Consider the following 12355-nt stretch of genomic DNA (forward strand, 5'->3'; position numbering starts at 1 on the left):
TGACGAATATGTATTTTGGAAACTAATACTCTGCTTATGTTTTGAAATGATGAAATTGCTTTAAGTAATGTTTTATTAAAAGAAATTTTTAGTCTTAAATTTTGGGACATTAAAATTGTTGTGGTACCGACCATAGTATTTAATATTAGTGTTATGGTACCATTATAATTTTTCATATAAGTGATATGGTATTACCATAGTCTTTCATACTATTGTTATGATACAATCATAGTCTTTTATACAAGTGTTATGGTACTACCATAGTCTTTCATACATAAGGTCACAAAGACAATCTATCATGCCATGACATCTAACGTCCTACATAGTATAATAAGAAAACTCACCTGAATTGAAAGCTGAAGAATCACAGTTACACATATGTCCTTGTAAGAATCAACTAACCCCAACTACCTAAATCATCATTTGGCATAACTTAGTGACCCAAACCAACAAAGGAGCAATCCGAAGTCCAAAACCCTAATTTCACCCAAGTTTGATCAAAAGTCAAATTGGTCAAAAAAATCAATGGTCAAATTCATTTTCAAGGTTAAGATTGATGTTTCGATTTGTTAAATTAATGAATGGCAATTTTGTCATATGAGGTGTATAAATTTCAAAATCCTTTAAAATTCATGCAAGATTTACAAAAATCATAATTTTAATTCCATTCCAAATGTTATGACATTATCAAAATTTCTTCCAAATTCAAAATCCTTTATTGAATTTAAAAACCCACCAAAACATTCCAACAATCCAAACACCCCCCAATGTGCTTATCCTTTAAAACGGGAGTAAATTACATGAATGGTCCCTGTTGTTTAGGGTAATTTGCACGTTTGGTCCATAACTTATTTTTTTTAACTCGGACTGTCCCTATAGTTTCATTTTATTGCATCGTTAGTCCCTGATTGATGTAAAAAGACTATTATGCCCTTATGAATTTCTTTTTTAATTTAATTTTATTTATTAATCGTTTCATTTTATTTTTAAAAAAGAAAAACACAATAATCAAAATTCCCAGGCATATCCTTCACGCTTTTCTTTCCTCTTTTCTTCATCTTCACGGTGTATCCTCCCTCTTTATGATCGACTTCCCTTTCCCCTTAACCAATCTCTCCCTTTTTCTATAAAATGATGAAGACATCAAATTCATCGTCTCTGACGATGTAGCTTCACCGGATTCAGAACCAAAGCACACTTCTAGTCATCTTCGGCTGCAATCGTCTCTCCCCTTCCCTTGTTCAGATGGTCGCTTCGGTACAATCTTCTTCATTAGTAGCACAACCACCTGCCATGAAAACCCACCTTAAAAGCCATCTTCCTTTTTTGGCGTTGTTATTTCTTCTTTAATCTGACTATTAGGGCTTGTATTTTGTTTCTTCGGGTAATTAAATCTGAGCTTATTTCCCTTAATTTGAATTTTCATTTGTAGTTCATAAGTCGATATGATGATGGGTTCTTTGGGGATTTTTGAAAGACGAGAATGAAAAACGATCGAGAAATATTAATACATTAGTTATTGGGTTTTCAAATTGAGTTCATATGTGGATTTTTTAGGCTATGATGTTGGATTTTTTGGGATATTTTTGAGATATCAAAACAAGTGAGTTTTGTTTTTTCATGTTGGTCATTTGGTGATTGAAAAGCCAGACATGGTGGTCATCTTTGGTGTTGCTGGAAATCTCATTAGAAATCACACACAGAAATCGTGCCATTGTTTGATGGAGCATAAATGAAATATTGAAGGATCGTACAGAAATCTAGAGTTGGTGAGTAAGAGATGTCCGGTGGCGGTGGTGAGGTTTGGCATTGACGACGCCCGACGACGACATCTGGTACATAAAGGCAACAATGTTTGGGGGAATAGGGGATGGGCCTGGGAACTTGGATTATTGTTTTTTTTTTAATTTATATAAAATGATTAATAAATAACATAAAATTAAAAAAGAAATACATAAGGACATAATAGTCTTTACATCAATCAGGGACCAACGAGGCAACGAAATCAAACTACAGGGTTGGTCTGAGTTAAAAAAAATAAGTTAGAAACTAAACGTACAAATTCCTCTAAACCACAGTGACCTTTCGTGTAATTTGCTTTTAAAACTGTGTTAACCATGTGACCTCCCTAAACATCATTTGGAGAAGTAAACCCATTCATAATTCATTTCATTCTCATTTTCCAGAGGCCGGGTCGGGTCAGAGGAGATTTTTTTTGTATTCCCGCTTACACTGTCTCACGCGCGCATTACGTCGAACAACTGCTCGGTTCCCAAATCGATTTGAAGTTCGAAATCAAGGCTTATCGTGCTCGGAACATATGTTTCGGGTCAGGGTTTGCATGGTCTCGACAATTATGATGATTTACTAACCTTGGTAATTAGAAATTCAGGAATTTCAGTAGTGAATTTGTACAGAAGATTATAACCCCTTTCATAGTTGTTCGTGGCCCGAACTGCTGGATAAATTATCAGTACACGCCATTGTTAGCCTTCGAAGTAAACCTGAAATTTGTAAGTTTGGGTCCTTTTTACCATTGAAACTTTACACCTTCTATTTCTCGTTTTCGTATTAAATTGATTATTAGTTTCCATCTTACTTCATAATGTTTGTAACTTGCTACGATTATACTTCAGTGTTTTCATCTGTACAACACCAATGGCCATAATGTATCACTGGTCTGCTATCTTTATTTCTTTTATCACTTTAGTTTATCTAGTTTACACTTTGCTATCTTCAGCTACATCATAACAGAATTGTTATTTCACATGGTTTTGTAAGCATTCCTGATGTTACAATTGTTCATTGTAAGCCACTCAATTACAACAATTTGAAATTGGTATGGATGTTATACATGGATTCTCTGTAGGAAACTATAAATTGAAGTGCTAGTTCCACTAATTTAAAATTCCTCTCTTTCTCTAATTCAGAAAATTTTAGCATGCAGTGTTTAAGTGAAAGATGCTTGATACATGCAAATATTTTTCAAGCTGCACGAGGATATAGACATGTTTTGAATAGAAAAATGAGGTACATTTGATTTAATAGCAATCATCTTGTGATGATTTAGGTAAAGTATTAATCTTTTGAATTCTTTCAGGTTAAATGGTCTTCTGTTGTGCAATATTTCAAAATATTTCTCTACATCTAATCATAAGTTAACACAAAATGTGTTTCACAAAGCAGACAGTTATGGAAGCGCATGCAGGTTGGACAGGAGGAAACTGCTCGATAAAGTATGTGCTCATCAGACAATTTTGTATCAATTGCATGTATATTATAAATAAAAGATAATTTGAATATTGTTTCATTTGCTTGTAGGTATCTGCCACTATGTATCAAGATAGTTTTGATGAGCTCATTGATGAAGGAAAACATGTTTTTGATGCATCTTTGGTCCGAAAACAATTTCCTTCAATCATATTAGGGCAATCTAGCCCAGTAGAATTATACGATGGAATTTCAGATGCCCCTGAAAAGAGTAACATATTGACAGCAGATATTTATAGTGGCTCATGGGATTCAATACCTAATGAGTTTAATCAATTTTCATCCTACAAGATTGAAAGTATATCAGATCAAAGTACTCTGGACTCAACATATTCATCAAAAGAAGAGAACTCTTCCTCTTCCTCTTCTTCTTCCTCTTCCACATTGCCATCATATGCTAAATCCCCAAATCCTGTTAAATCTGATCTTCAATGTAGTATCAGTGATCCATTTGAATTGATACTTGATAAATCCATCAGCTGTATACCTGTATTAAGCAAGAAGCAATGCACTCAGTTGGAAAATTGTGGTTTGCATACGGTGGGTTGTGTTTTTTTTGGCATTTCCATTAATACCCTTGTAATGTTTTGTAGTCATAAATCAAGTTCCTTTTTTTTTCTGTAGATACGGAAGTTGCTGAGTCATTTCCCAAGAACATATGCCGACTTACAAAATGCACAGTTTACAATTGATGATGGGCAATACTTAATATTTGTTGGAAAAGTTCTATCATCCAGGTTATTATGATATTAATTATTAAAGTAAATCTTTTTTGTTTTTTGTTTTTTTTAAGTTACTAATATGTTATTGAAATGTAGGGGAATCAAAGCAAGCTGTTCTCTATCATTTCTTGAAGTGGTTGTTGGTTGTGAGGTTGCAGAAAGTGGTTCATCTTCAGCATGCATGGTTTCTGAACATAATAATGGAAGCAAAAAAACAATATATTTGCACTTAAAAAAGTTTTTTCGTGGGACCCGTTTTACATATCAACCGTTTTTGCGTAGTCTTCAGGAGAAACAGAAAGAGGGAGACATTGTATGTGTCAGTGGCAAGGTAGTAAATTTCTCCAACTTTTTTTGGATTATGAAGCAAGATCATGCAGAATTCTTACTTGATGTTGTTTTGATTCAGGTGAAGACTATGCGTACAAAAGATCATTATGAAATGAGGGAATATAATATGGATTTAATTCGAGATGATGATGATGAATCTGCATGTGCTGAAGGGAGACCTTACCCAATTTACCCTTCAAAAGGTGGTCTTAACCCAAAGTTACTCAGTGACATTATTGCAAGGTTTTGTTTTCCACTTTTTCCATTTCTTTAATCACTTAATGTCTTAATCTATATTTGTAGCTATATTCGTTTGTTTTTTTCTATATATTCCAGAGTTTTAGACACCTTGCCACCTGGCATAGATCCAATTCCCAACAATACCCTTCAGATGTTTGGATTAAAAAGCCTCCGTGATGTAAGTATATGCTAAATTTCCATCACTATCCTGTCTTTTTTTTATTATTTTCTAAATGTGAGGTGCTTATGTAGTTATGTGATTGTGTATATAAATTGTGTAATAATTAATGCAGGCATATATTGGGATTCATCAGCCATCAAATTTTAAAGAGGCTGATTTAGCTCGCAAAAGGATTATATTTGATGAGTTCTTCTACCTTCAGGTAATTTTATATCATTTAAACTTTACCATTTCTTTTATTATTATTATTTTTGTATTTGACATGGTGTAAGTTAATAACAGTTGGGACGATTGTTTCAAATGCTTGAAGGACTTGGGACATGGATTGAGAAAGATGGTTTACTGAATAAATACAGAAACCCTTCAACAAATGCAGTATTTACTGATGAATGGTGTTCTCTTACCAAAAAGTTCTTGAATTCTCTACCATATTCGTTGACTTCTAGTCAACTCACTGCTGTTTCAGAAATCATTTGGGACTTAAAACGCCAAATTCCAATGAATCGACTTTTGCAGGTCTGAATTCAACTCAATTTAATCACATTTTTTAATGCAAATTGTGGAAAAACTGATCAAGCTACTGAAAGCTGATCGACTATTTGACTTTGATGTCTCTTTTCAGGGAGATGTGGGATGTGGGAAAACTGTGGTGGCCTTTTTGGCGTGTATGGAGGTTATTGGTTCAGGATATCAGGTTGATTTAGTTTAGAGTAAATTACAGAAACGGTCCTTGTGGTTTGTTGAAAGTGACAGATTCAGTCCATTCTTTCATGGACTGCTCTCATGGTTTAATTTTCTTGCTGTTTTGGTCCATCTCGCTCACACTGTTGGAAATGAGACATTAAGTCTTTACAAAATGACCGTTTTACCCCTCTTTTGTCATCTTGTTATATATATATATATATATATATATATATATATATATATATATATATATATATATATATATATTATTTGTTTTTATGCAGGCAGCTTTCATGGTTCCAACTGAGTTGCTTGCTATTCAACACCACGATCGCCTTCTTAGTTTACTTGAAAACATGGAAGATGTTGATTCCAGACCATCTGTTGCTTTGCTTACAGGCTCCACTCCAGTCAAAAAAGCACGTTTAATTCGTGAGGTAATTATATAACTATTCACTTTGGATTTTTTTATATTATATTGACTTGAATATTTGAGTCTCAGGGTCTTCAAAGTGGAGAAATTTCATTGGTGATTGGGACCCACAGTTTAATTGCTGAAAAAGTGGAGTTCTCTTGTTTACGGATTGCTGTAGTAGATGAACAACACAGGTTTGGAGTGATCCAGAGAGGTCGATTTAATAGCAAGGTGGTTTTTTTAATATTATTTGAAGTTTTTACAATTAAAAGAATTATAAATCAATACAAAACCAACAAATTTTGGAAATCTTGCAGCTGTATAGTAATTCAGTAAATTCAAGATTGGCAGAAATTGATTCGAATGGTTCATCAAAAGGTGACACAAGTATGGCTCCTCATGTTCTTGCCATGACTGCAACTCCAATTCCAAGAACTCTTGCTTTAGCTTTGTATGGAGATATGTCTCTCACACAAGTATGTAATTTTACTACATAGTTTTTATGTAATAAACATATTGCATTTTGATTTTATTTTTTTTTAAAATTGATTTTAGATAACTGATTTGCCTCCTGGGAGAAAACCTATTGATACATATGCAGTTGAAGGAAATGAAGCCGGTTTTGAAGAGGTTTATCAGGTAATGGTTAATAATAATATCACCGAATGTAATGTAATGTAACGACTTAATTCCATTCCTGTGTCGATTCCATTCCAATTGCAGATGATGAAGGTGGAATTGGAATCAGGAGGGCGAGTGTACATCGTCTACCCAATCATCGACCAATCAGAACAACTCCCTCAGCTTCGTGGCGCATCTGCTGACCTGGAAGTAATCTCAAACAGATTCCAAGGCATCAACTGCGGGTTACTACACGGGCGAATGAAAAGCGATGAAAAAGATGAAGCTTTAAAAAATTTCAGATCCGGAGAAACACAAATATTACTTTCCACTCAAGTCATTGAAGTGGGTGTCGATGTTCCGGAAGCTTCCATGATGGTTGTTATGAATGCGGAAAGATTTGGGATCGCTCAGTTGCACCAACTCAGGGGACGAGTTGGACGTGGGGTCCGCAAATCAAAATGTCTGCTTTTGTCTTCAACGAGTAGCGGTTTGCCTAGGTTGAAGGTTCTAGAAAAGTCGTCCGATGGGTTCCACCTGGCGAATATGGATTTACTTTTGCGGGGCCCGGGTGACTTGTTGGGAAAGAAACAGTCGGGCCATCTTCCCGAGTTTCCTATTGCTAGATTGGAAGTAGATGGGAATATACTGCAAGAAGCACACCTTGCTGCACTGGTAATAATAATAATAACATTTTTTTTCACTTTTTATTTTTATTTATTACTTTTATTGTAATAATTATTATATTTGTGTTGTGATTGTAGATGATTTTAAGTGAGTCGCATAATTTGGAGGGGTTCCCGAAGCTTAAAGCTGAGCTGAGTATGAGACAACCGCTCTGCCTTTTGGGTGATTAAAGATTGTAAATACTTTTTCAAGGCATAGACTCTTACGTATGATATGACATGAAAACTTGTTGGTTGAAAAAGTGTGGCAGCTAAATTCCTTATGTTTCGGGGCTCATGTAAATCTTTTTCGTGTTGTAATCAAAATTAACAGTTATTGTAGGTGCTAAAAGGATGGGATGCGTAACATGTCAAATTGATCAAATGTGTATAGAAATTGAACAAAAATACAAAGTATCACTAACAAAATCAATAACCAAACTGAATAAATAATAAGTTTGATCTCAAAATCCGTACTTATCACACACAAGTACGCTGTAACATGGCTTGCAATTTATCAAGAAAAGCTTGGAGTTCTTTAAATTCTTGGGTTTCTGAGAACTTCAAAGCTGCTTGCTTGATCGTGCTCTTAAGGTGCATCTCACCTGCACACAATTCCCTCCGCCCACCTATCTCAACATAAACTTTACATAATTCCAAAGATGCCCTTGAAAACTTCACAAACCGTTCTTTTTCCTTCCAAACTTCCGAACCCTGATACGCCCTAACTTCCTTCAACAAAGCTTCACAACACATCGCAAGATCACCTTTCAACTTATACCACCTCCCAAACAACCCCCAAACCCCACCACCACCACCACCGTTTTTCACAACACCCTTCAAAATCTCCCCAATCATCTCACTTTCTCGACTTCTTTCCACTTCTACCCTTTCAATTTCCACCATTACCCTCTCCAACAATTCAACATCAACTCTCTTATACTTACTCAAACTCAACACCTTCTCTACAGCTTCCAAAGCTAGACAAAAATTCCCACTATCAACTGCCACCTGGCTATAATTCTCCCACATTTGCCAGCTGTCACGTTTGTACTTCAAAGCCTCCTTGAACGCAACCATCGCCTCTCTACTTCTCTTTTTTGTCATATGTAAACACGCGATGTTATTCCATGCTTCTCCATTATCTGGATCGAGTTGAACAGCACGTGAAAATCCATCTAAAGCTTTTTCAAGATCTCTAGCTTTTAAAGCAGCTGCTCCTAGAGCAAACCATCCATCTGGATATAAAGAATTCAACTTCATTGCGGATTCCCATAAAAGTTTTGATTTTTCGTATTCACCTCTGTTGTATGCACTTCGTGCAAGTGACCGTTTTGCCCTTACAGATTTGTTTTCTGAAACTTCCAAGGCTTTGTAATAGCATGAATCTTGATCTGTGACATCACCTAATGAACACCATAATCTTGGGTCATTTGGGTGTTGTAAAAGACGGGTGTTTATGAGTTCTACAGAAGCGGATTTCTTTTGTAGTAAACGATAACAAAAGATGACATTATCCCAAAGTTCAAGATCTTCATATGTTCTTACAGCTTCTCCTATTAACCCACAAGAGACTAAAAGATCTGCATATTCTTTACGAAGAGAAGGAATAGTGGGAAAGTCGACACCGAAACAGAAACACATCCTTTCTGCAACTGCAACTCCAGGGGTAGAATCGTAAATTCCTTGGACGACTTTATCCATCATTAAAATAGCACGTTCTTTGGTTCGGCTACGGGTTCTTTCCCATCTTATACGTAACAAGTCACAGAAAGATCTGATGATGAACAATGAAGATGATTGGGAATCGATTGCTTCAATGTATGGAGCCATGTCCCACCTTTGCATTTCATCGTGTGGAGTGTTTTTCTCAATTAGAAGACATTGTGCCAAAATCAGTGCTTGTTGGACTGGTTTTAGACAACCTTCATTGTTGGATTCTAGGAATTTAGGAGTTAAGAACACATCAGATGCTTCATGAAGCTGAGGATCATGCTGAGAAGATTTGTCAGAATGACCATTTGTAGAGCTTGAGTTATTGGTAATGAGTCGAAGTTGTGCTTTTGGATCCACCTGATGTACAGTTCGGAAACCTAAAGAACCACTAACAGAGAGCGAAAGTCCAGATGCTTTTTCAGAAGATTCAAAATGCAACTTTGAAGAATCAACACGTCCATATCTGAAATCAATGATCCCAAGCTCTAAGTGAAGCATAGATACAATATCGCTCAAATTCCCTTCTTCAATCCCTGGCCAATACCTTGATACTTTCTTTAGATCACCCAAATGAGCTAAAGTTTCAGGAATTAAATCTTGCAATTTTTGAAAGAGAACTGAGGAGTGGCCATCGAGGAGTTTCTGTTGGATCAGTAATACCCTAGCTAACCACCATGAAATCGTTGGAAAGATTGTACTGTTTTCGTTTCCGAAATGAGCTCCGATTGTCGACAACAGTAGCTTGGAGAAAACTATGTATTCCAAATTGAAAAACTTTCCCAACAAATCAGAGCCAGTTGACATTACCTCATTGCGTGCCCAAACTTCTATGTCCTCTTTAGCTATATTAGTGAACAACGGAGGCAGTGTCTCCGGAGGACCGGTAACGTTAGCCTGTACGAAAGCTAAAAAAGCCGAGACAGCCACGGCAACTACGAGAAATGCCCTTTCTTCGGTGCTCGTTTCACTGTTTTCAGAAATTAAGAAGGAGCTGACAGAATCTGTGATTGAATCCGAGTAGGAAGACGATACCTGGTCGAGATTGAGGAGAAAATCCGCCGATTTGGATGTCAAGGCTTTGGAGTAGTGCCCTGATTCAATTGATTGGAGTAAGGATTCTATAGAGGTTTGTAGGGGATGGGGAGTGATTGAGATTTGAGAACTAGCAAGGGGCTGATCATGTGAGATTGAACAACGAAGAAGACGAAGCTCGTAGGTACGGAGGCTTTGCAGAAGCATGTCTAACCCCTGTTCCGCCATTGAAGAGTATGTTGAGGTAGGGTTTGGGACGTAGGGTTTTAAAGGTTCTCTTATTTTGACTTTTTACGATTCGAAATTAAATTAGCACCGGGAAGGAAGATCGTAAAAAATAAAAATTGTTGGGCGGTAATTTAACTGTCGATTGATAATCTATTCTATTGTATTAAACATATTCTATCATTTTAAGGGGTACATAAAATATAAAAATATAACATTAAGTATAATCATTTAATGCTAATTTTCATAGACTAATAATTAATCCTTACCAAAGATAACAAAAACCATCATGCTATTCTATTATATTAAACATATTCATTATTTTTTGAAATTCAAGATATACAAAAAATATAACATTAGGCACAATCATTTAATGCTAATCTCCTTAAAATGAATAATAATTAATTCTTACCAAAGATAACAAAAACCATCATGAAAAGAAGATCATGAATTGCTTGCAATATTATTAATTTATTGTTATTTTAACATTAAAACAATCTTATATATTACGTTTTCATTTTTTTTAACATCTTAAAGACCATTTATATCTAACTTAATTTAAAAATATAAACATGTTATATTAAAAAAAATATTACGACACTATAATTATTATACAAGATGAGATCAACTATCTTCTTTTTTTCTTTGTTTCTATGAAACCCATTTTTAGGAGAGAATTACTACTAATTGATTTTGTTATTGCATCCTCTTTAACAAAAGTTGATAATTAACTGTGTGAAAACCTCGAAAAAATATGTCGAGATTAGCTTTTTATGAAAAATTATAGAATGTGTTATATATTATATAAGTTTTTATTTAAGACTAATGATGTAAACTTTTGTAGAAAAATATTTCTTTAATGTTATTCTTATTTTGAGTTTGTAGATTTTATATATTCTATTCTATTATATTAAACATATTCATTATTTCTTAAAATTTAATAGGTATACAAAATATAACATTACGTACAATCATTTAACGTTTATCTCTTCAAAACGACTAATAATTAATCATTACCAAAAATAACAAAAACCCATCATGGAAAGAAGAGCAGGAATTGATTTGAAATCTCGTATTCTCCTCATTTCCTAAGTTTTCTCTTATAAAAAATTAATATCTTCATCTCTTCCTAGGTAGCCTCTAGAATTACACAAAAATATGTAGACATAACAATGGTTTGGACGTCGACATCATATCGGTTGCTTTCTCTTCTCAAAGGTAAGCTTCTTCCCTGTAAAAACATGTAGCTTTTGTTGAAGGTTTAGTTTTGATAACCTGCGGCCTAATTAACAGGTCGACATCATCAAGCGATTGATATCTTTTTCTATGGCCGTATGTTGATTTAGGAAACATGCACCCTCTCAGAAAACTCGTAACAACAGACGGATTCCTACACCATTCTCAGAAGAGTCGAAGTTGAAGATTCAAAATTTAAAATCAGATTTTTGCATCTCCCCTTTCTCACGCATATGCAATTGTAAACAATTTATAGGTTTTGTTGCAGATATGTTTCCTCTCTTTCTAAAACCAAAGGTCTGATTCAACTTACTGTGGAGGTATATAAGTTGAAGGAGGTGACAAAGATGAAGCCCATTCTCTGCCACTCACACCCTCGACCATAGATCTGGTACCTTCTCCCCACAAACTTCTCTGTCTATTTCTATAAAGTTTCATTAATTTCGATTTTTTTCCTTTTGTTTTTTGATTTTAACTATGTATTTGTAGGTTAAAGGAAAAAGTTATGGGGAAGACAAATCTATTTCTCTCTATTTTCGAACTTCATTATGATTTAAGCTATATTTTGCTTCTTTAATTCATTCTTGACTTTAGGATGCATTTTTCTTTGATAAGGGGCCAAGAAATGTGTTCAATGGATCGACGCCAAGCAACAATAAAGAGGAGAAGAAATTGTTGGCCTGTTTAAGCCATAAAGAAAAGAGATTGATGCTCCATATATGGTGCTTGATTAAGTGAAATGTTCGATTCTACAACTACTTTGATTGTTTCACTATAGGAGGGGGTTACTCTCCATTTATGTTGTAGTTAGCTGATTTTTTAAAGGCATGGTTTATCCTTTTGTAGGGAGCAGGTTGGCCTTGTTTTGCAACACTAAAAATGGTTTATTTTTGGTGTTCAACCTTAGGTTTGTCACTTAAATGATTTGAGGATTTGTACTATTTTATACAGCTTTAATAATTTTTTTAGTTTTTGACTAATTTTGGTGTTAATTCCGTAGATTCTATTTGACTTTCTG

General features: G+C 34.8%; 2 protein-coding genes across 4 annotated transcripts; one reads left to right on the forward strand and one right to left on the reverse strand.

The window, feature by feature from the left end:
- Nucleotides 1–2171: 2171 nt before the first annotated feature.
- On the forward strand, nt 2172–7480 carry LOC111912575 (ATP-dependent DNA helicase homolog RECG, chloroplastic). 3 transcript variants are annotated; one of them, XM_023908309.3, is made up of 17 exons: nt 2172–2513; nt 2931–3030; nt 3101–3236; nt 3322–3810; nt 3895–4007; nt 4089–4323; nt 4402–4565; nt 4659–4740; nt 4856–4945; nt 5026–5259; nt 5366–5437; nt 5712–5864; nt 5930–6073; nt 6160–6318; nt 6398–6481; nt 6566–7138; nt 7228–7480. In XM_023908309.3, the coding sequence occupies exons 2-17, from the start codon at nt 2942–2944 to the stop codon at nt 7318–7320; spliced, it is 2910 nt and encodes a 969-aa protein (XP_023764077.1). In that variant the 5' UTR covers nt 2172–2513; nt 2931–2941; the 3' UTR covers nt 7321–7480. The 3 variants fall into 3 exon arrangements, with proteins under 3 accessions (XP_023764077.1, XP_023764076.1, XP_023764078.1); XM_023908308.3 differs by having other exon boundaries at nt 2941–3030; XM_023908310.3 differs by having other exon boundaries at nt 2173–2513; nt 2948–3030.
- Nucleotides 7481–7497: 17 nt separating this feature from the next.
- Nucleotides 7498–10155, reverse strand: LOC111912576 (uncharacterized). Its single transcript, XM_023908313.2, has one exon. The coding sequence runs from the start codon at nt 10102–10104 to the stop codon at nt 7609–7611; it is 2496 nt and encodes an 831-aa protein (XP_023764081.1). The 5' UTR covers nt 10105–10155; the 3' UTR covers nt 7498–7608.
- Nucleotides 10156–12355: the final 2200 nt, after the last annotated feature.

The sequence above is a fragment of the Lactuca sativa genome, chromosome 3, assembly GCF_002870075.4.
Source record: "Lactuca sativa cultivar Salinas chromosome 3, Lsat_Salinas_v11, whole genome shotgun sequence".
NCBI classification, from domain to species: domain Eukaryota; kingdom Viridiplantae; phylum Streptophyta; class Magnoliopsida; order Asterales; family Asteraceae; genus Lactuca; species Lactuca sativa.

Excerpts from the sequence above, each read along its gene's own strand:
- LOC111912576 (XM_023908313.2), bottom strand. The coding sequence starts at position 10,104 with ATGGCGGAACAGGGGTTAGACATGCTTCTGCAAAGCCTCCGTACCTAC.
- LOC111912575 (XM_023908309.3), top strand. The coding sequence starts at position 2,942 with ATGCAGTGTTTAAGTGAAAGATGCTTGATACATGCAAATATTTTTCAA. Across the intron at positions 3,811-3,894 it reads AAAATTGTGGTTTGCATACG|ATACGGAAGTTGCTGAGTCA; the intron begins GTGGGTTGTGTT and ends TTTTTTCTGTAG. Across the intron at positions 7,139-7,227 it reads AAGCACACCTTGCTGCACTG|ATGATTTTAAGTGAGTCGCA; the intron begins GTAATAATAATA and ends TTGTGATTGTAG.